This window comes from Ascaphus truei, chromosome 2, assembly GCF_040206685.1.
Source record: "Ascaphus truei isolate aAscTru1 chromosome 2, aAscTru1.hap1, whole genome shotgun sequence".
NCBI lineage: Eukaryota > Metazoa > Chordata > Amphibia > Anura > Ascaphidae > Ascaphus > Ascaphus truei.
The window spans coordinates 20,050,038-20,074,817 of record NC_134484.1 but is presented as its reverse complement, the minus strand read 5'-3'; the positions used below and the strand labels follow the sequence as shown (position 1 = coordinate 20,074,817).

At 40.0% G+C, this 24,780-nt stretch overlaps 1 protein-coding gene across 3 annotated transcripts in view; it reads left to right on the top strand.

The window, feature by feature from the left end:
- SLC45A4 (solute carrier family 45 member 4) overlaps positions 1-24,474 on the top strand; it is a 145,425-nt gene extending 120,951 nt beyond the window's left edge. For all 3 annotated transcript variants that reach the window (XM_075581640.1, XM_075581643.1, XM_075581641.1), the window contains exons 3-8: positions 121-309; positions 3,883-4,062; positions 8,683-9,752; positions 9,855-9,954; positions 11,123-11,334; positions 14,000-24,474. In XM_075581640.1, the coding sequence (XP_075437755.1) occupies positions 121-309; positions 3,883-4,062; positions 8,683-9,752; positions 9,855-9,954; positions 11,123-11,334; positions 14,000-14,365 (2,117 nt within the window). In that variant the 3' untranslated portion in view covers positions 14,366-24,474. The remainder of the gene's footprint in view (positions 1-120; positions 310-3,882; positions 4,063-8,682; positions 9,753-9,854; positions 9,955-11,122; positions 11,335-13,999) is intronic.
- Positions 24,475-24,780: the final 306 nt, after the last annotated feature.

Sequence of the window (24,780 nt, the reverse complement as noted above, 5' to 3'; positions counted from 1 at the left end):
TACATACGCTGTGCTACAGTATGCACTGTAGATACAAATCTAATACAGTACAGGAGCACGATGCGACTTTGTTCTTTAATCAGATTTGCCAGTAAAATGATCCCCCTTTCTTTGTTGTAGGTCTTCCTGAACAGTACTACAGCCTGACTTGGTTCCTCAGCCCCATCCTTGGTCTGATCTTCACGCCTCTCATAGGCTCTGCTAGTGACCGCTGCACGTTGAAGTGGGGCCGCCGGCGGCCTTTTATTCTCGCTCTGTGTGTTGGCGTTCTCATGGGAGTTGCACTTTTCCTGAATGGCTCTGTTATTGGTAAGCACAAAGAGGAATCTTGTCATTGGAACTAGAGGTCATGAAGTATATCATTGTTTTGCTGTTTTTCTACTAAATACATTGGCCCATGTTGGCCAAGTGGTGCGATGCCATAAAGCAGGGGTGGCAAACTCCAGTCCTCAAGGGTCGATTTTAATGATATCCCTGCTTCAGCACAGGTGGCTCACACGAAGACTAAGCTACCTGTGCTTAAGCAAGGATATCCTTAAAACATGGCCAGGTAGTGGCCCTTCAGGACTGGAGTTGGCCACCTTTGCCATAAAGCACCTTCTTGTTCCAGAAGACCCTACCAGCCCATTCAGGTGATTACCAGAAGGTATTCTAAGGCAGGGGTGCGCAGACTTTTCAGTGTGTGCCCCGCTGCCTTCTCCCCCCCCCCCCCCCTGCTCGTGCCCCTCTTCCCCCTCCCCGACCACCCTTTAACTGGTGTCCGGCGTCTTTTGCCGTCACAATGTTATGTGACACCGCGTGGCGACGCATCTCTGGAAGTCGCCGGAGACCAGGTAAGGGAAGTTGGCGGCCTCGTGCACGCTCCCCGGCATTTAATTTAAATGCCGTGGGGAAGAGTGCGGGACCTCTGTAACTGTCGCGCCCCTGTTCTAAGGCATGCCATATATCAGAAACCAGGGGTCCCCCGGGCTGGAAATAACAGTTGAGCTTTGGACGACCAGGGTCCAGTGCTGTTAAACAAACATTACTGCCAGGTGGAACTGCTGCCTTTAATAGAAGGCTATTCTTGTGCTGCTGAACTTGGCTAGGTAACCAGTCTTTCCCAACCGATTTGAAGTTACTAGGAATTAGGTTACTTAAATACTACTGATTTGTGCTGTAGATAAGTAGTGAGAATGTTCAAACCCATGTAGCGCAATTTTTACCAGAAACTGCTTGAGATTTGAAGACCCCAATAGTCTGCAGTAGCAAAAACCTAGTGCAAGTGACAAATGCAATATGTTAAGCCAGGGGAGCTGAACTCCAGTCTCCAAGCTCCCACCTCCCCACAACAGGTCAGGTTTACAGAATATCCCAGCTTCACCTGTGCTGAAGCAGGGACTGATTGAGCTACCTGTGCTAAAGCAGTTACTGAACAACCTGTGCTGAAGCAGGGATATCCTGAAGCCCTGAGGGGGGGGGTGCTTTAGGATTGGAGCTGAGCACCCCTGTGTTAAGCCAAACATGGTTACTGGAACAATATGTAATTGTCCCCTTTAAACTTCAACTATTTTAGAACTGGCTTACTCATCTTTTCCCAGTGATTATTGATCATAGTTTAATAATGAATTACAAGTATTGATGTAGTAATAATAATTACCTGCCAAAAAGTAGGCCTACAATTATTATATACACATGAACAAATCTAGTTTATATAGAATATAGTATAGTTATGTATGTATAGGAGCGCAGGACACGATCTCCCCTAGCAAACGAGCATTTAACAAACAAAAAACATGTACGTAGCTATTACATTATGGGCCCTCCTGTGTGCCGGGTCCCATGAAGTACAGGAGTAGCTACGCCCCTAAGGCATTCAAAGGGTTAAAATAGATAAAGCAATTTCTGGTATATGTTTCTGCCTAATCCAGTACTGCTCAATTGATTCTGGGCAAAGCGAGATACCGTAAGGGCAATTTGGCAGTAAAGGGGTTCGAGTTTGCAGTACTGGTTAGTACTAGGGGACCTTTTAATGGGAATCCTCCATGTCTAAGTTCTGTGGCATACAGTAGCTCCCGTTCAATACAGTCTATTATACCAAAGCAAGTGCAGCCTGCTCTAAAGCATGGGTCCTCAAACTGTGGGCCCTAGATGACTTTTGTTTCTTTAAAAATGTAATTCATTTAAAAACGCATTGAATTTGTCACATCGGTTAAATAATTGTGAATATAATCAGTTGTTTTCAAAGTCTTATTGCGCATATAATTACGGTAAATATTATTATCGTGACCATTTTCTCAATCTCGATCTCCTGGGAAAGTTTTTGTTCTTGCCCTAGTATTTAACGTATTGATGATCTAATGATATAATGGGGTGGTCCTGGAGATTACACACCCTGAAGCAGCCCGCGTGACGGAGAAGCTTGGGAACCCCTGCACGAGCGTATACTTTGCCAGACTTGGCATGGGAAAACACTAGGAACCTGTTCACAGGGTAATGTTTCCTGTTGTGATCCATTTTCCTTTTAATGCATATCTAGCAATACATCCTGTTTCCAGTATTCGTCCCAAAATTATCTCCTTCCACGTTTTTTTCTTTTTTGTTCTGTTACGAAGATTTGCCACCGAAAAAGACCAGAATCCGCTCTTGTGTGGGAAATCAATGTTCTACTTTTCCCAACCAAAAATTCAAAACTTAGAGCGTGACGGTTTAAAGAAAGCATTGTAATAGGCACAATCCTCCTACTTGGGTTTCTATGTATCTTGCTAAATACAGCATCAAACTAAGCTTGAATTGTTTTTCCGTGTAGCACAAAGCATTATTTTGTTAAAAACAAAATAGATGAGAAAATGACTTATTTAAATATTATGGTAGAATGATGAATACAACATGAAATGAGAGCACTGAAAGAATAAATAACTCTCTTAGCATTTCACTTTAGCCTCCCCTAGTTGTGAAATGAACATACTGTAATAATGAATTTCCCCAGAAATTCTTATTTTCTTAACGAATGAAGAAAAGGCCAGTGGGCTTTCAACATTTTATATACAGCACATACGTGCAATGATTTTTGTAGATGGTGAAAACCATGGTAAAAAAAACATTGGCTAATTTAGAAAAAGAATACTGTAGTGTTTTTTCCCCCCCCCCCCGATAAATATCTAATAAAACTACAAAAGTCATATTCAGGCAAATCACTTTTATATCAGAGGTCAAATATTTCCTTCTCATATATGAAACTGAACAAAGCAATTTGTTGTACTTTGTTGTACTTTGTTGTCTTTGTACTATTGAACCTTATTCACTCTGACACTGTATGTCTTCATTTCATTTGAAGGTATATTATATTTACAGTATAAGCGCATGAACGCCTTCGCTGTCAGAGGATCTAACCATTCATTGCCATGCGTGCTGCATTGCAGCTATAGCTAAGTCGAGCAGTTGAAGCAGCAATCTCCTTCAGCTAATGGTTCTGAACCATGGTTCTGGACCATCCATTTCAGTTGTTCGACTCTGATACTATTGGGAATTTGAAATGACTGCTGACTGGGTGGTGACCTCAGGCAGAATCTTACAGAGAGGACACTTTCTTAAAATTGAGAAATTCATGGAGAACCAGGAATGGATGTGCGCGCTAGGTGATGGAGCAGGACACAATGTATGGGCCATATGTGAATGTGCAGATTGTGACACAGGCTGTATATTTTTGGCTGTGAAGTAGTAATAGAAGTTGCCATTGTGTTTGCAAGTCATTGTGCGCCAACTCATGTCAAACGCAATGTACAGTAGAAATTGCAGTCAATATATACTACTTGGTCAACACCTTCAGTTCCAATCTTGTTAAATCTGTCCTGTCGGGATTTGTTACCATTTCATAACGCTCATAAAATTATTTGTCCACAGGTCTCTCCATTGGTGATGTCCCAGATAAACAACCCATTGGTATAGTACTGACGGTGCTTGGTGTTGTGGTATTAGATTTTTGTGCTGATGCAACAGAAGGGCCGATTCGGGCTTACTTGCTGGACGTGGCAGACAATGAAGAGCAAGACATGGCCCTTAACATTCACGCCTTTTCAGCTGGTATGTAATTGTGCAGGTTGTTTCTTTTAACTCTTCAAAACACTCCATCAGAAATGATTCTACTTGCTACACAGCTATGCTAGAAAAGTGTTATCTGGTACATTGGATAACTCCTATTAATAATCCCCCAAGATGATACACATTGAAAGTAGCTTAATACATTGTGTGGAGCGGTTTATTTAAAATACCTCTCAATATGCTGTGAAGCCGTACTCCCTGTGCCTGAGAAGCTTTTAGAATGGAGCTATTCTCTTCTCCAGTAGTGGGAAGTGGTTTCGCAACATATTAGATAGGGGCTCGAAAGTCGGTTTAACGGCAAAAATGGTTGTTATATGTTTTCCTCGATACGCAGACCCCATAAACTGCTTTCACTTACGGACTAGTATTGTCAGCAAAGTACATTAACATTTGTCTGATTTTTAATGATGTAAGCAGAGAATGGGTTTAACTACTTTCATACCTTTTTGTTGTAGTGCCCTATTAGGTGCATGACATATTAGTTGTATATCGTGGAACTATGTTGGTCCTACAACCAGTACTAGTTTTAGAATAAAAAGGGTTCATTTCTTTTTATCTGTCAGTGATCCCTCTCTGAAGTAGGAGCAGCCATGGGCACATATACTGTATATGATTGTTTACAAATAAGCTATGTAAATAGAATACATCAAGAGTTAGAGGTTTGTTAATACAGACCCGATATAGACTATCAAGGAGGCCTGGCACAAAACTGGACAAATGAAAAGGTGTAAATAAATCAAAAGCAATACCCTTTTTATTCAGAGTAAATATATTGTAATGTGATCCCAGAGAGAACAATGGCTTGATGCTGAAAAATGAATTTACTGTGTCTTGAGACTAGGTTAAGTTTTTTTTTATTTTTTATTTATGGATTATTTTACCCATCTCAAATAAAAATGTAATTATTTATTTTTGGACAAATGTGGGTTTTGCAATAGTCTGGCTAAGGTTCTGCAGTTGTCAAATTTGGGGTATTTGATCTACATTCACGGACACAGAGGTAGGATGCGGTAGCTGGACGTCCTTTTTAATAAACATATGTAATAGGAACGTAGCCAGAGTCAAACAACATCATAAGTAACCCAGAGCTACAGTATTTATGATCAAATAAGCTATGCTCGTACAGTTGTGCATACTCTATGCTAATATAGCCATTTTTGGTAATGTCCCACAATAATGATATCATTAACATTGAATGCATTTTGTTTCAAACAATCCTAGTGCATTCATAAATTCACTAGAAATATTCTCTTTTGCCTGTTGACAAGAATAGCACTTAAGGGAAAATAAAACTTTTAGGTTCTGACAATGGCAACTGGTTAGAAATAGTCTAATCTAATTACAGTATATTAATGATTTGGTTTAAAATGGCTGTGATTTGCAAGTTTCCATTGCTATAAGTCAATTCCCACCTCAGCCTAATTCTTTGTCTATTTTACATGGTGATATGCACGCCCCAAATAATATAACCTGAACATTATCAAGGTTTTATCTCATACACAGAATATATATACAGGCATACCCCGCAATTACGTACGCAATGGGACCGAAGCATGTATGTAAAGTGAAAATGTACTTAAAGTGAAGCACTACCTTTTTCCCCACATATCGATGTATGTACTGTACGGCAATCGTCATATACGTGCATAACTAATGTAAATAACGCATTTGTAACAGGCTGTATAGTCTCCCTGCTTGCGCACAGCTTCGGTACAGGTAGGAGCCGGTATTGCTCTTCAGGATGGGCTGACAGGTTGCATGCGCGAGCTGCTGTTTGCCTATTTGGGCGACATGTCCTTACTCACGAGTGTACTTAACGTGGGTGTACTTAAACCGCGGTATGCCTGTATACATTTGCTCTGATTTAATGTAAAAGTGTGTGTGTAAATATATCACAAAAAAGAGCCGCTCCATAGTGTAAAATGGTAAAAACCATTTTAATAAAGTGGCACAGGTGGAAGAAATACACTCTCAAGGATAGGAAGAAAGTAATCATCATGAGAAAATCTAATTCACCAGCCAATCTAACTGCCGGAATCCAGGCCAGAGTGGAGAGCGGTTTATGGTACAGGGTTTTCTGTTGTTTCCTTGGGTGGAAAAGTTCTCAGAGATAGTTGTAGTAAGTCCTCAGCGCCTCGAGGAACAAACAAACGGCCAAGTGCTAGCCTCATACACCTCCACTTGCGCGTTTCTCTCGGTCGACGTGGGGACGGCAAGAACGTGACCAACCCGTTTTGTCACTGGTTAGTGACTTCATCGTGGGTAGCTCCTCTTTGCGCTCTAAAATAGTCAATGGTAATCAAGGCAACAGAGGTGCTACCCCCTCCTGAAAACAAGTGTCTGGTCCGCAAACGGCACAGCAAACTTGCAGACCAATAGAAAGACAACTGACGTGCATTAACAGTGAATATAAAATAAACACCACATTGATGATTTACTTCCATAACTGAAAAATTTGCATAAAACTATTCTTTGAGGATCTGATATATAAATTTTCAAATCGACACTTTTTGGAATAACAATACAATATAGATATATCAAATTAAAAAAAAATTGAACATGTGAAAACATAGAGCTATATACACAGATGTGTGCACATCTACATATATCCAAACACCATGGTCGGTCCAGCAAGAAATTAGTTCTGAATTTTAATTCATTTTTAGTATATGCAAATTACCATTAAAACTGCGTAGACATGAATACAAATTGGACGACACTAGAGTGCTAGTGTGAAGACACTTATTGTTACGCTTAGGAAAAGGGTGTCCAAACTGTAGATACAAAGGGATTCCCTTCTACATAAGGTCTTGAACCTATCCCTGGTTACATACCCATTGCTTTTGAGGGACCCAGGGTTCCTTTTGTGTACTTTTTAATAAATGTCTGGAAGGGCTGTGGGAGGTGTTACCATTGATAATACAGCGCCTGTGTTCCAGAAACCTAGTACTGAGGGCACGAGGGGTATGCCCCATATATTGGGAACCACAGGCTCAGCATTATTTCATTTTTTTCCGACTATCCGGTATATGATTATTTATGTATATTGGTTTTGGGTGTTCAAACAAATATATCAAACATTATCACTATTGGGCGTTTAAATAACTGCACAACCTCTATTTGGAGCTATACTGTTTATTTTGTATGTATATACATGGACAGGCACTCCTATGTACAACAAACGTGGTCTTTATATTATATAGATTTATAAGCTGTTTAATTCTATAAGCTCCATAAATGAGTATTTTTACCCAAAAGAGCTTAATGTAATTCTTGGTGCTGGTATAGGGATAAAGGAACTTGCCCATGGCCACGAGATGCTCACATTGAGGGGCCTTTTCGTTAAACGCCAATACGAACGATGCAAAATTGCCTGAAAATGGCATGCAATTTGATGCAATAAAAATCTGCCGATTTTGCCATACTTATTAAAATGATTAATCTATGGTAAATATGCTAATTTAAATATGGAAAATATTGTCAAGTGATCGAAAACAAATTTTTCCAGGTATCTCTGGTGTGTCCACAGATATCCTTACATAGAGTATAGGGGAATCTATTTGGAGGTACAGTATAGAAGTCAATGGACCGTCTCCTAAAATGGTCTCTCTCTGTCCATCCCTCGGCCTCTGTTCCTCTTGCATAACTTTATGGGCAATCTGCAAACTTGCATCTTAATTATTAGTTAATAAATATGTAATTTTGCAAGTTTGACTCCTTTCCATACTGCTCAGGGTTGCACAGCCGGACTGGAATTGCACCAAAATCTGCCTCTTTCCCCATCTTCTCATAGTTCAGACCTGCAATAAGGGCTTAATGAATACGGCAAGATACAGATGGAAATGCACTTATTGGAGTTTAATGCATAGACCCCATAATCTTGGGAAAAGGAACAGTCAAAGAGGGAAATCATTCATACAATAATAAGCACTTTCGGTATCTTTTTAAGCAGATCTTATACCTACAGTAACTTGTCAGACCTGAGGCTGTCCACAATGTTCTAGTACACAAAGAAAACGAATTTTGGATTTTCAAGCAAAGAATAATTTATTCAGCCATCATAGACCTATATTATAGACCTATGATGGCTGAATAAATCCTTATTTTATGCTTGAAAATCCGAAGTGCCCTTTCTTTTTCCTTGTGTACTAGTTCACCTTTAAATAAACACGTGTATTTTATTTATTTTTCCCCCCATGTCCGGTAATTTAGTTTTGCCACCTGTTTTAGCCTTTTCTGCTTATCTGAAATGCCTGTCTCGGCTCTGCTATACGAATTGGCACGTGCACATGGTGCTTCTTAAAAATCAAAACGCTGAATTCGTACTTTTTGTTTATGCTGAAAAGGCAAGATAGATTTTAGACAGGAAGAACTCAATGAAATCCTCGGTTTCATCCATTTGGCTACTTTGATAGTCAACATATCTCACTACACGTATTTATTTGGTTTACTTATGTCTACAATTTTATTTTTAATGATTGCAAAAGTGATCTTAGTACTGTATGTCATTTGCATGCTCATTTGTAGCATGATTTTTTTGACGTTTGCTTCATTTTATTGTGCTATTTAGTTATAATTACATTTTGTTTGTTTTTTCTTCAGGCCTTGGTGGGGCAACTGGCTATATGCTCGGTGGCTTGGATTGGACCCAGACTTTCTTTGGAAGTCTATTCAAATCTCAAGAACAAGTCCTTTTCTTCTTTGCAGCCATTATTTTTTCTGTGTCTGTTGGCCTTCACCTCTTTAGCATTGAAGAAGAACAGTACAGCCCTCAACAAGATCGCATTGAAGATGAAGCAGATACCCTTTCCAGTGTCAAGTTAAACAGTACCCTTGCACCCATGTCTCGATTAAATGTGATCAACGAAGAAGACCCCTATTCAAACTTCCCAGATGATGTTCAGTCGGAGAATGATCTTAACCTAGACTTTCTTCAGGTGGATATCGTAAGGAGCAAAAGTGATTCTGTCTTGCACATGCCTGATGCAACTTTAGATTACGAATCGGAGCTACTGTTTCTGAATGAAATTGACACCTCTATTTTCCAAGACTGTTCGTACCCAAACACTCCACGCAGCACCAGCCAGGAACTTCTAAAGTGCAAATTTAACCGACTATCTGCCTTCCTCAGGGAGAATGAAAGAGAAGAGGAGATGTTGCTTGATAATCACATAAATGAAGCCAAAGTCCCAAACGGCAGTGACTTTTTACCAAACGAGAATATTAATGGACACACTAGAATTGGCATGAAGCAATCTTGTACTGCAAACTCCATGCGCCGGAGAAGACACATGTTCTACCGCCAGCCATCTTATACGTTCTCTTACTATGGCAAAGTAGGTTCCCACCGTTACCGCTATAGAAGAGCAAATGCTATTCTGTTGATAAAGTCATCACGCAGCATGAATGATATCTATGATATGCAGAAGAAGCAACGGCAGAGGCAGAGGCACAGAAACCAGAGCGGTGCAACCAATTCAAGTGGAGATACAGAGAGTGAGGAAGGCGAAACTGAAACCACTGTCCAACTTCTCTGGCTTTCCATGTTAAAGATGCCCAAAGAGCTACTGAGGCTGTGTGTGTGCCATTTGTTAACTTGGTTTTCAATCATTGCTGAAGCTGTGTTCTATACAGATTTCATGGGGCAGGTCATATTTGAAGGCGATCCCAAGGTAAGCATACCAGAGTATCAAAAAATCTAACTTATTGCTCACTGCAGCTATTGGCTAAAACTGTTCTCATGTTTTGTTTTGTGTTTTGTTTTTGTCCCACAGGCTCCATTTAATTCAACTGAATTGTATAACTATAATGCTGGGGTGCAGATGGGATGTTGGGGATTAGTCATTTATGCTGTTACGGCTGCCGTTTGCTCAGGTAACATTTTATGTGCAATAGATCACGACTGTCACTTACTGAACTGATATGTTGATTCTGCAGAGATTATGGGCCTCATGCAGAGAGCAGCGCTATTTAGAATTGGAGAGGGGGAAATTTTTTTAGCTTTTTTGGAGAGTTTTTATCTCCATATGCAGAAAGGGCATAAAACTGCCTTTCTGCATATGGAGAGTTTCAACAGCGCTATAATTTTTTTTTATTTTTTTTCCCCTCCACCGGCCGCGGAGCGCCAGCTGCTTGGTGGAGAGGAAAAATGTTGAAAATCGCGCCATTTTTTTTGGCGCGAACAGCCACTAGATGGCGATCGCGGCTCTCTGCATTAGGAGAGTTTTAAAACTGGCGAGATGTAGGTTCTCGCCAGCCGCGCGGCGAGATTTTCAAAACGAAAAAAAAAATGGCGCTTTTTTCCAAACTCGCCATTTTCGCCTGTTTTTAGCGCGATTTTCGTCGGAAAATGGCGAGTTTGTTCATAGCGCTGCTCTCTGCATGAGGCCCCAAGTCCAAAAATAGATTAAATTAGATTCCTGAGATACTTTGATATAAGTGTGGGAAAAAGGAATATTCACGTTTTGTTTTTTTAACAAACAGATGATATACAAGTACTTTGCTGCCTTATAGTACTGATGAGATGCAATTTGATTGTTAATGCAGTAATTTCACCTACTCTTCAGTAGAGTTCCTTATTCTGTACGAGCAGAAGCCAATAAGGAGGAACAAGGGTGTCCCAAACCAGACTTCTAGTGTGTGAGAAATACTGAAACTGCCATAGGCTTTACCTTCCCACCCACTCCGCTAACAGCTGCTCAAGGTTGTCTCTATCTGTTTGATTGCTGTGGTTCTTTAAAAGTGCTACTCGCTGGATTAGGGCCCATATTTAATTAGCGGTGCTCTCTCATAAAACACGTTTTTCCGATACCTGAAGACACTTTCTGGCCGATGTATTAGTGAAAGGAAGGTGTCTTTGTGATGGGTGAGTGTGTCACTGCCCAAAGAAGTGTAACTGCTTAAGTGAGAAAATATGCAGGTTACTTGTGGAAATCCTATTCTCTTCTTTATGGTATATATCACATTAATGGTATATATCACATTTGTAAATTGTAGGTACTCCTGAACATTTACTTCAGTGTATCCGTTTTGTTTTCTGCAGCCGTGTTACAAAAATATCTGGATAATTATGACCTGAGCATCAGGGTGATCTACATTCTGGGAACACTGGGTTTTTCGATCGGTACTGCAGTGATGTCCATCTTTCCCAATGTATATGTCTCCATGATAATGATCAGCACAATGGGAATAGTCTCCATGAGTATATCATACTGTCCCTATGCACTTCTCGGACAATACCATGAAATCAAAGAGGTGAGTGATATTTTGGGTGTCCTAAAAATTCATCTTTGTGAGTAGATTGCAGCTGTCAAATGAATGCAAGTCTCATTTAATTAACACAATATAAAACAACATTTAACCTTTCTATACAGACAAATATCATTCGGAGAACAGTGATACACTGTAAATGTTTTGCCTTTTCAAAGTCTTGACTCAATATTTTATGTCTGGTTCTGATGAAGATGCATTTGTGAAAGATGTTTTGCTGTAAAGTCCGTTGTCCTTTTATCTCAATATCTTGAGTTTCATTTGAGCCATTGACGTATCTGAAAATGAACTAATTTGTTGTATTTCCCATTAGCAATATCAGGTTATTGCAACCACATACATGTAAGAGACCGCAAACAAGAGTGAATACCTACTGTGTAATGGTACCATTAATCTTAGATTTGTAGTCTTTGCTGCCAAATGTAGTTTGCTTTTCTCCTCCGTCAAGAACTGGTTAAAAATAAGGTAACACCGCCACTTCTGAAAGGGTCTGCAAAACATTTGTAGCTTTCAATACTTTACAAGGTATTCTAAAATAGTAAATACTGAACACTGATGGAATCAAATAAGAAAATTATATGTTAGACATGTTGAAATATCTGCTGTAGAATCTCAGGTTTTTGATCCTCTGCTTTCTTTTCGGATACCTTTTTATCCAATAATTGTTTTTAATTCCCTTACTGTATTATCCCCTACCACCTCTATTGGGGGCTATTCCATGCATCTATCACCCTTTCCATGAAGAGGTACAGTACGTCCTCACATTTCCCGAACTTGCTCGCCTCCAGCTTCAGAGCACGAGCTCTTGTTCTAGTTCTTCTCTTTCTCTGATATATGCAGTTAGAAATGTTCTAATATATAAAGCGTTTCTATCATATTCCCTTTTCTCCTCTAGACTTTAAATATGAAGGTATTTCAGTCTTTCCTGAGAAGTGCTATGTGTACTGTGGCCCTTTGCACAATCTTACATCCTGGAGACCATATCTCCAGAAGAAATGAACACGTTACTCTAAGTGAGGTCTCACCAGTTTTCTATTGTCACACAACTACCTCTCTTTGCCGATAACACATTTCCCTATGCAACCCAGCATCCCGCTGGCTTTTCCCATTGCTTGCTTATTTTTAAGACCGCTGAAATAATTCCATTTTAGTAGGCGAGATTATAGTACCGTGAAATTCAGAGTCGGAATACATTATTTTGTGACTCAAGTGCATTATTTTGGACTTTTTGGCTTTAGATTTTCACCATTCTTCCAATCTATGTAAATCATTAGACATTTTGTTTACTCCCCTCCTCCCCCCTGGAGTGTCAGCCAAATTGCAGATCTTTGTTTCAGCGGCAAAAAAATAAATGTTTCCCTTCAAGACAATTTGTAATTTAATGTTATTAAAGAGCATTAGTCCCAGTACTCCACTGGTCACCATCTCACTCCATTTACCACAACTATATTGCCTATGCTTCACCCAGTGTTTTATACATTTAACCATCTTTGATTTCAATCCCAAGTATCGCAACTTGTTGATCAGTCTTGTGTGCCTAAGGTCTTACTAAAAATCTAGATAAGCTACATCTACTGCTCCACCCTGGACTTTTATAGTACCTTAGTCACCCAGTCAAAAAAAACAGTTTGACGAGACCCACCAGCCCCCAATCCATCAATGCTGACTGGGATCCTGTAAGCTGCTGGACTTTAGATACTGTAGTCAACAGTTATTTATTTCAACAGTGTTTTCATTAATGTCCCCACTTCTAACATGATCACTGGCATATAAGTTACCTGCCTCTTCCCTACTTCCACTTTTATGAAGTGGGACAATCTTTGGTCTTCTCCAGTCATCTGGGACTACACCTGTTAATAGTGACTGGTTACATAGTTCTGTTTTAATGGTGTTGTCAGCACTCCCCTAAGCTCTTTCAATATGTTTGGATGTAGCCCATCAAGCCCAATTGACTTGTCCACTTTCCGTTAAAGTTCCTGTAGGAACTCTCTACTCTGCAAATAGGGGACAGCAATATAAATGGGAAGGAGGTGAACACAATTCTAACACTGGTCTCTCATCTGCAGCTGTGAAGACTAAGCAAAAATAATTAAGGTTGTCTGCTATAACCTTTGTTTCCCTCTACACGACCTTCCGCTTAGGTCTTCAGTTCTACAATTCCTCACAGCTTTACTCCTTTCACTTGTATACCAAAAATAAAATAAAAAAATTGTTGTATTCCCTTTTTTTTTACTGTCTGGGTTTTTTTTTGCTTTTGCCTTGGGCCTTTCCACAACTGATTTATTTGCTTGGCCTCCTTCTGCCCAGCCTGCGCGAGTAGCTGCAAATACCTTCAAGCTTTGACAGGGTGCCAAGTGCTAACTGTATGATTCGAACATTAATAATGCTACATTTCTTATGACTTTCCCAGAATCCTTTTTTATTTGTTTTACATATTGTTCTTAGTCAGGAAACCGTTCTACCACACACCGACACAAAACTGTAGGAGAGGCCTTGCCTGTTGCAGGAATTGTTTTAAAACCATGCTCATTTTACATTTGACATGGGATCGATCATTTATATATACTGTAAATTCCTTAACTTGCACATGAAACATCATCATGACACAAGTTGTGTATTTTCCATTCTAAATTGTACTTTTCTTCTGCAGTATATTCATCACAGCCCAGGGAATTCAAAGCGGGGCTTCGGCATCGACTGCGCTATCCTCTCCTGTCAGGTTTACATTTCTCAGATTTTGGTGGCATCTGCCCTTGGAGGTGTGGTGGATGCCGTTGGCACAGTCCGAGTTATACCACTGGTTGCCTCAGTTGGCTCCTTCTTGGGATTTTTAACAGCAACATTCTTGGTTATCTACCCTGAATCACCAGAAGTGGCAAAGGAAGAACAAAAACGGCAGAGCCAACCAGATGTAGCCATTACCAACGGAGTGGATCCAGCGAAGCCAACTGTATTGAAACTCTCTCCTAAAGGGGTAGCCGCATCTGCAGAAGTAGAAAGCGAGTCAGCCGTTTGAACAGGTTGTTCTTCAGACCTAACACATTCCAGACAGTATAGGTGCATCAATTAGTGGGGCACTTTACGAATGGAAATGATTGGGACAATAAAGATATAGTTATTCTGCCCCTTTTCTCAGTGAGATGTAGCAAAACTTTGGGCAAAAATGTGGCCAGAGGGATCGCTTGCAGAGCAAAAATGAAAGCATACAATCATTTCCAATTAATTTATTAATGAAAAACAAATAGAATGATCTCATTTAGTTTCCAAGTATAACTTCTATTATTCAGCTCACGCTTTTGTTCTGCATGTTTTCTCTTTAAATGAGATGTAAGGTATATAAAATGCAGTAAAAAATAAAATACTATAGTTTTGCAGTTTTTTTTATGACCATTTGGGATATATAGCCCAACAACCATTTGCTATTGTTTTTGTGCTGAATAATTCAGATTTTGCTCGTATATTAGTAGACCTCTAATAAATATAAATTGCTTTAAGACAGTGTGATAATTGCAACCTATTCTTAGTTTCTTGGTTGGATTTCACCTTATTTTAGTGGCAACTGCCAACACAAAAAAAAGCATACACCATTTTTTTGTAAAAATTGTTTTTTTTTTTTTTTTTTAAATGTTATTATGTTTTGTTTGATGGAATGTACAAATTAATCACTTTTAAATGCCTGACAAATCCATCCCATAGCAGGACGCTGGAGACGCGTGTGTATTTACTTTTACCTCCACTTTAAAGACTCATTCATTCTCACTTGAGGTAAACATGTTTTTAAAAAAGTACTGTAGATAAGAGCAATAAATTCCAATTCCTTCTTATCCTTTTAAGTTAAATGATTTGTGTAAAAGACGGGAAATGTTTGGGGGTCGGAGCCAGAGCTTGCCTTTCTTCACCAGTAGCTCTATACTCTTCTGGTCTTTTTGTTGGCTCTGTTAGCCATCTCTGGCAAAGTAGGAGAGGGGAATTCACCTAGGTCCATTGCAGGTTAACGCACCTGATCTGGAACGAAATGCCATTCAAGTTAATGACCGTTGACACAGGAATAAGGGTGCGTTTCCTACAAAGGACCTTGGTGGTGCCCCAAATGTTGAAATGCCAGCTCCATGTTTCATATCTTTTTGAGGACTTTGGGCTAACTTTCGAAATCAGAAAATGTACTTGGATCCTACATCAATTATCTGTCTTTCGTAGGTTAAAACAAACGTTGAATACACCCATGCTTGTCCCTTGACATTAATAAACCCATGTCCGTTATATATTTTTTTCCCCAATTACGATCATCCTCTGCAGTCTCAAATAAATGTGGTCACCATGCTCTATTTGATGTAAAGTTGTAATAATTAAAATCTGCTATCAATTGATTTATTAGATTTTTTTTTATTATTATAAATATCAGCATATTTTGGATTGACTCTGATCGTACATTTGTTGCAGCTTGTATACAACATGGAGTGATACAAGCCCACAGTAACAAAAACAAGATGCAATATGATACACTGTGATGCTTTGTATATCCATGACCTGTACATGTACTACTGGGATATCTATTCTGGCAGTGCACTGGCAGAGACTAGGGAGGGCTAAGGAACATCTGAAGATGGCTGTGAAGACTTCTTTGCGTCTATCAAGAACTCTTGCTGATCTATTAAAATAGATTGCAGCCTACACTACTCCTTCAAGGCCAATACTGCTAATAGAACTCTAAATTGTTTGTCACTGTGAAATCAATGTAACATTACATTGGGAAGAAGCATTTTTACACACTTGTACATGTAGTTATACTCTTTGTGAGGCTTAAAGAGCATAAAAAAGGCATTTTAGTATAATGTAATGCTGTATATTGGAGACCCATAATTAACACACACAATAACAAGCTGTTCGGGTGTTTTTATATTTGATGATAGAACACTACTTTACTCAAAATGGAGCATGGGGACAACCATTTTGCATAGTAGTCTGGGAAAGACATAGCTCATGTGGGTTTAGGAAATACCTGGAAGGGTTCTGGAGCGGCTGCGTAGCCTTTGAAACTCATGATTGCTCCATTATACAGTATGCTGTGAGTACAGTGTCGTTCCCATGCATGTGTGGTGTAGCGACAAACTGCACTGAATGGTTTATGTAGGAGAAGCTACATTTCTGTGCAACTTTTTGAGGTGTCATTAGATTACATTTTTTGATTAATTGTAGGGAGCTTTTTGTGACCTTTTCTGTGGTTAAAAAGCCTTCTGTTTTTAGTGACCTCTTTAAGCAATGTTGGTGATCTGGAGCTTGCATGGAACGGAGGTCTTGTTTTCTCGGCCCCATAAAATGGTGGCTGTACAGGTTTCTTTTGATGTGTTTTTGGAGACGGAGAGCTTTATTTGAATTGCACTTTTTAACAATGGATCATGAATCTTTCTAAATGACTGGGTATCATGATAGCTTGGTTACCTTAGGAATTATTTATCAGAAGTCAAATAACTGTTAACATAAGGCCTACCTCCATTGTTGCATTGAAGAGCATGGCTATAATGTATGTGCCTGTATATTATATATTTGGCATGTAAAAAATGCTTTGCGCCTTAACTTTCTTTTAAGTGTTCATCCTGCCATAGAATAAGAGGAGGTAACATTGTGCTTGCTTTCTTTTGAAGCAGTTTCCTTTGGTAGGAAGCTACCTGAAGTGGTTGTTTTGCATATAATAAGCTTGGTCAAGCTTGACCAGTTTCTGCAGATACAAATAGTGTGTTAGCTCCATTGTGAAAGTCATTTTTAAATGAGTAGTAGACAGCCCTAAGATTCCATATTGCTGTTGTCCTAGCACTGACAGAATATAGCACTGTATGCTTACTGAGACCCCCTCTCCTCCCTTCTGCTGCACTGTATGAAAATACAAAGGACAGCCATATTTACTTTAAGGCCCTTGTGCAGTATTGAGGGACAATCTAGTATTAGAAAGCTTCCACGATCAGGCAGATTATTCTTGTGAGTTGTGCCTGTTCTGCCGGCCTTCACCCAGGTCTTCAGTAGGAGGTTTCTATGTGTTCTTTGGTTTGTGGAGTGAGCAAGTAATGTAGATACAGTAGTAGAGGTCACCAGCTAGAACATAAACTAGTGGTGGGCAACTCTAATCCACAAGGGCCCCCAGCAGGTCAGGTTTTCAAGATATCCCTGCTTCAGCACAGGTGGCTCAATCTTTGATTGTGCCGAGCCATCTGTGCTGACGCTCGGATATCTGGACAACCGTGTTGTTCAGGGGGCCGTTCCCAAACATGAGCTGCTGCTTTAGTTGTAGATAATTAAAATGAACTGCAACCTTTTGGGAGGTGTTTCTCAAACCGTGAAATCGGAAAAGTCCTTTTCCCAAATCACCACATTGGCTTACTTTCTCCATCTAATACAAGGGTGCTCAACTCCAGTACTCAAGACCACCCCAAACAGGTCACGTTTAAGGATATCCCAGCTTCAGCACAGATGGCTTAGTCTTCGACTGCACCACCTGTGCTGAAGCTGGAATATCCTTAAAAAGTGACCTGTTGGGGGATCTTGAGGACTGGCGTTGAGAACTGCTGATCTAATAGGATGGTAATTGTTGGGACTTTTTACAATGCAAATCCTATGTTGCAATAATACACTATATGCATAGCGTAATGTATTTCTTAGATGGAGGTATTGTTCTGGAATGTATGGCTGCCTTCAGCAGAAAACGGGGTAAAAGCTATTAATATAGCAATTTGACTGCAATATGGTAATTGATAAAATGATTTTATTACTTGAATGAATGTAAAAAAAATAATAATCTAAAAACGTTGTTTTGAGCATAGCCATAATCGTACAAATATTGTATGTTTTGCAATGGTTTTGAAGTTCGAATGATCAGTGCACGTTAACCGCACTGGGAGTGAAATTATTATATTCCGCTGCTGATTCTAATAGAAATTAAACAGAATTGCAAATGACTTGTAGCTGTCCTTTAAAGGAAAGGCACATCTTTACATTGTTTTGGATAAATGTTTTAGGACCTGCAGTTGTGATGAGGGCGTTATGGGGAAAAAAAGAAAAAAAACTAATAATCATACTACTGAAAATGTTTGAAACCTTACAGAAGCCATCCAATTCTCTGTGACTGTGCTTCCTGCTTTACTGAGCAGAGCCTGATGCAAGGCCAGACTAATGGTCCAACATGGCCACTTGAGTGGTCTCTTGATTGCTCCTTAAGCTTGAACCTTCGTCATTGATCCGTGCACACAGGGGCAGGAGAAGGGACATGCAAATAAGCGCATGTACAAAGCCAGAATCTATGCCCACATCGTTAACCGCGCATGATGTTTAAGAAACGGAAAGGCCTTCGGGGTTAGGGGGATTGTAAGGGACTAGCTCTTGGGTATTTTAATATATTGTCAAATACTGAATTTGAACTATGGAATCACTTTAATCATCTATTGTGAATGTCCTTTTCGGTATGTTGTGTGCCGGTAGGTGCAGCTGTAACAGACGTTCTTGCACCCGCTGGCGCACTCCCGCGGGTAAAATAGCATGTTCACCGTCCCCTTTTCGCACGTAACTTGGTCCCTTCTGCTGCTCGCGTGTTGTGTATGTCCCGCAGCAAAACGGGCGGGTGTGCAGTGATGTCTGCTACATCTATACTTCAACATATTAGAGGTGTGTTTCGCCATAGAACGGACACACCGTAATACATTATAGCAGGGGCTCAACTCTATTCCTCAAAACAGTCCCCAACAGGTCAGGTTTTCAGGATATCCCTGCTTCAGCACAGGTGGCTCAGACAATGCACCACTTGTGTTGAAGCACGGATATACTGAAAACCTGACCTGTTGGGTGGGCGGGGGGGCATGGATTGGAGCGGAGAACCCTGGCATTATAGGCAAAACAATTCTTACTCATAAAACATGAGACGGGTAAATCGAGAGGTAAATGCAGTCCCAGCTTAAATAGACACCACTGTGAATTTCCTAATAAACTGCTTTACAACTCTTCCTTTTATCCCTAAATCACGGATGTGGTGTCTTTGAGACTCATGTGTCCCCTTTCCTAGTAGTGGGGAATGTAAAGATAGTATCTGCACGACGCTGATTGGTTTTCTTTCTGCACTTCGCGGTCGCGCAACGTTCTTTGAAAATATTGAAATAAATATTTAACATTTTACTTTCAAGCTTCTTCTGGTTTCAATGATGAAAAAATGGAAAATAACTCTTGGATGCCGTGCTTGCTGGCAATTTGCCAACGAGCCAGCATCTCGCTTTCTCTTGCGTAGCTTCAAAATAGCACAGCGCTCTTGTGTTATGGCCGAACCAGCATGCTAACTTGGATGCACTAGCACAGGGGCGCTCAATTCCAGTGCTCAAGCTCTCCCAACAGGTCAGGTTTTCAGGATATCCCATGTTCAGCACAGGTGACTCAATGAGTCAACTGTGCTAAAGCAGGGGTATCCTGAAAACCTGATCTGTTGGGGGGGGCTTGAGGACTGCGAGTTGAGCACCCCTTCACTAGCACACTTGGTCTTCTCCTAAATGTTATATTGTAACTTGTTAAATGCATGTTTGAGTGAAACGCATGCACACACCGCCAGGTCTTGGAGACTAACATACACACAAGTGGTTAGAAGAGTTCGAGGTTTCTATTGATGACCAGGACAGGCGAAACTGCTGTTGTTTTCCCACCTAAATAACATGCACCGGTTTTTGCATTGTACGCATACTGTACATTTGGAAAATGTTGCCTCTGTGCAGAATGGGCAGATCACTTGAAAATGGGAGACATTTGAACACCATTTTAAAAGCAAATGTGTGGCAGTAGTACAGATCTGGTTAGTTACATAATAATTAAAATCCACTTTAGCCAGTCAATTGGCATGAATACCACCTACACAATTTGGCACTGTGTTTAGAGCAGGGTTCTCAAACTCAGCCACCATCAAGCCAGCATTTATGAATATCCCTGCTTCAGCCAGGTGGCTCAGGCTGAGCCACTGGTGCTGAAGCAGGGATATCCATAAACGCTGGCCTGTTGGTGGCCCTTGAGGGCTGAGTTTGAGACCCCTGGTTTAGAGGCTGCCAAATTAAAAAAAAAAAAAAAAAGTGTTTATTTAACCCCTTCAGTGCTGTAGGGGGAATGGGCCACCCCTCATGATGTACGCTGTTCGTCTATAGAGCTCTGAAGGGGATAATGATAAATGATTCGGTGCTGGAGGGCTCAGCGGTGCAATTGATTGCTGACCCCTCTTGCACAGACAGGGCTACGATCTGGTTTCCAAAACATGAATGTTTTCAAATGTAAACTTGAAAAGAAGGCCCATACGGGGACAGGCGGCCCCTCTGATAACGTCTCCAGGATAGGCGCCTGCAGTCTTTTGCATACAGTATTCTCTTGCTGCACTATTTTTCATACATCTCCTTTACATGAACAAATTCCCATGTGGAAGTATTTTTGTAACCCCAAAAAATAACTTGTTTTTGTGTGTGTGTGTGTGTGTGTGTGGGAGAGTTCAATAGATGTAAAAAAAAAAAAAAGCTTATTAACTTGCCAAAGAAGTAGGAAGAGCATCAAAATGATTAACTTTCTGTTATAGCCACGTGTCTCAACAATACTGGCTTCTAATGTTAATTTGGCTTGGAGAAAATCAGATTCTTGCAGGTTGCAATAGGTATTTTTTTATTGGACAAACATAATGTAACAATCTAGTGTGTGTTTAGGTCCGTTTGTGTTTCCAACTGTTTTTTTGGTTAAGGAACCCCAAGTGAAGTTCTGAGGAACCCCCATCCGTCTATAATAGCAACTCTGATCAGGTGCATTGTAAATTCGTCTGTATTTGATACAATTTTCAAATGACCAGAAGATTACAGGGAACTCTTCAGGGATGCCAGGGGAACCCAAGGGTTCCTAGGCACCCTGGTGGAAAAACACTGCTATATGTCCTTGTTAAGTGCACATTCACTGTAGGTTGTGACTACATTTTAATGGACCCAAAAATGGAATTCTTGATGGATATGTAAGTGTGAACAAGGCTTTTGAAACATCATATTTTGTATGCATGTGCTGGAGAATGTACATTTTGAGATTTCAGAAACCCGTTTGCATGGAAGATTCCCTCTGTTGGTCTGGGTAAAGGTTATCACAACCGAAGATGAATTAGACCAGGAGAGGCCAACTCCTGTCCTCAAGGGCCACAGGTCAGGTTTTCAGTAGTCCCCGCTTCAGCCCTGGTGGCTCAGTCAATCTGTATGCATATTGCTGCAGTTTGTGGCGTTCTCATTGTAATCAAGCACTTAAGTTTGTATTGAAAATCTACTGAACTCTTGGGATCATTCAGAAAGGACAAGCGATCAAAAAGTTGTAACTTTTTTTTTTTTAATGTTTCATCAAATTGAAGCTGTTGTTAATAAAGAGCTGAATGTACTTTTAATAACCCTCTAGTTCTACGTTGGCGGCTCTTACCCATGTTTCTGTGCAACACGGACAGCTTCTTTGGCATGTCGGCACAACCCGTATCGTGTTTTGGGGTTTTTAAGATACTAGGATCAAGTAAAATATGCTTGATACGTTTGCCAGACCATATACAATCTACAGGACTTCTTTCCAAGAACAGCATGACTCCTAAAAATGCTTAGCAGAAGGGTTTAACTTTTTTTTTCTTTAAGAATAATTGAATTCGTAAGTGCTTAGAAACGCCCATCATTGGGGATACTCCAACTCAAGCAGTTTAAAGTAGATCTAGGGCAGTGTTTTTCAACCAAGGTTTCTAGGAACCCTTGGGTTACACAGACATCTCTATAGAGTTCCCTGTAATTTGAAAATTGTACCAAATCCAGAAGAATTTACAATGCATCTGATCACAGAGATGCTATTAGAGAGGGTGGGGGCTCCTCAGATTTTCACATAGGGTTCCTTAACCAAAAAAAGGTTGGAAACCACTGATTTAGGGCAATGTGCAGCCTCCAACCCTGGCCATCCTGTCAGCTTGCTCTACCTCTCTCCCTAGTGTAGAGGGAGTGGAGATGTTGCTGGTGTGGAATGTATCTTCTTCCCACTCCCTGAGCTGCCCAATGACTGCTCATCACTACATTGTAGTTCCCAGTGTGAGAGAAGTGGAACAGTATGCATCAGGGTGTCAGCATTAAGATGCTGACTGGAGGGGGTTGGGAGAAGCTCCTACCCACGGCTGCAACTTCCCATCTGCCTCTGCACTATATATACATACATACATACATATGTATGTGTGCATATGTAATGTTCAACCATTTGAGGGCTTAAGGACCTTACATGCGGCTCTTGAGGGATATCATGCTGCGTACGCCTGATATAGAATCTTCTATGTTATCCAGTTAATACTTTCAAGCTATCAGAGGTTGTGACTCAAGGTCCATAGAGTTTTTGTCTTGGAGCTTTTAGTGCCGATTTAGACGATACATTGGGGTCTATGTATAAAACAGTGCAAATGTTTTGTTTAATTTTTTTTTTTTTAAATGTCACGCATATTTTAACGTAGACACTCTGCCTTATATACTCACCCCTTAAAACAGAACACTTGTACTGCACCCAATTATTCAATTAATAAAGATTCAATTATTCCTTCCAGACCCTCTAATTATAAACTTGGTAAAACTCTGGATCAAACCTGTAATTGCCCTAGTTAGTCACCGTTGCCCTACTTGAGTTAATACAGAAGCAGCCCATGGCTCGCTGCAACGGGACATGCACAACGCACCAGTGGTGGGGAGAAGCGGCCATTGTTTTGAATCGCCCCTAGTGAGAAGGGGCGCGGCCACCTCGCTATGTCGCCCGCGGGTGCATGTCACTGTTTGCAATAACATTGGCTACATCCATATATCCATTGACGGAACCCAATATGAGTAAAAGCCAATTCTGTATTTTTTAAATTGTAAGTAAAACAAGCTTCATGTTTGGAATCCCCAATTTCCTACTACTATATTAAACCGTGCTATTTTAGCAAGCTGTTATTTATCTAGAGACTTTGTGTACTTATACATGGGTCATTGGGCATAATTTTAAGCCTCCCCCCTGCTGCCTACTAAAAGCTTGTCCTATCCCTTTAATTATTACCCATGAATATATATATATAATATATTGTGCCTAATCTTTCTTTTTTTATATTGGTCAGATTTTAAGTCTTTAAAATTCTGCAGTATCTCCTTCACAATCTACTCCTTACTCCTCAATCTGTGCCTGTGTAATAATGCAGCATTGCATAGCTCCTCTTCCATTTCTGTAGTATGTGTTGTAGGTAATTGATGCCTCAAACTGATTGACCAACCCTGTTAATAAGGTTTCCAGAAAATGTTGCATCCACCTGATATTTTTATAAACAGAACTCTCACAAATATGTAATCATAAGACCATCGAGTCCTCTTTGCAAAGGATGTTTTTCTTTGCACAGAACGTGAGAAAGTAAGCCTAATAACCCTGTAATAACTGTTGGATGCATTCAATTTTATGAAGAGTTGAATATTTTGGTAAGTGGCATTTAATAAAATGAACCATGCGATGCAGCCGTAGGAAATACATATACAGTATAGAGTACATTTGATCGTTCTCTTTCTGGTCTAGTATGGACACTGAACTCTTTGGTAGCAGAATGACCTGCCAAGTTCAAATGCCTCATATTAATGGAAACCTGCACATAAGCATCTCATAATAAACAAATATTTAGTTCCATTGCGAACTGGCCATATGACAACTACTTTTTTTTATCAACTTATTAAGTTGAGCAGTATCGTAGCTCTTGCTGAGTTTAGCAATGTTATAAATGTGTGTTAAACACATAAAGTTGTTTTGTTTTTAAGAGGAAAAAGGGATTAAATAAGAGTGATGTCACAAGTGAATGTTCATGGAATTATTTCATAGCATAGTATTTCTTTGATTTGTACTACACTGTTAAGCTTTTTTCCTGTTTTGAAGTATGATTTGCATGAAGATAGTTTTTTGTTTTTTTGTCTTGTTTTTTTAACTATGTTCTGTATTTTCTGTTCTATTTGTTTGATCTGGTTTCATCCATAAATCCAAACGAATGGACTTACAAATCCTTCACTCTGTATACAGTGTATTTCAATAAGTTGTTCTACAATTGAATCTTAATAAACATTTCGGTAACAGATTGCACATGGTCTACCTGCGTTTTATTTCTAACTTTTATCCAATAGTGTTATCAACAATAAATAGTCCTGCTACTTTGCTGTTTTGTGTATTGGGCCAAATGTGTTAAAAGAAATGGAATTCCTTCCGCGATGATGAATAAATCCACAGCCTGAAATGTGTATGTGGTTAGTACAAAACTTTGACAACTATCCACAGGAAGAAACATTTGGTATGTAAAGTACAGATGCAGCCGGTGATGTTGGCCTCTGTCGCGTAATGGTGAGATACGGCATGTTGTGATACTACTGCATTATCCCGTCATTAAATCCA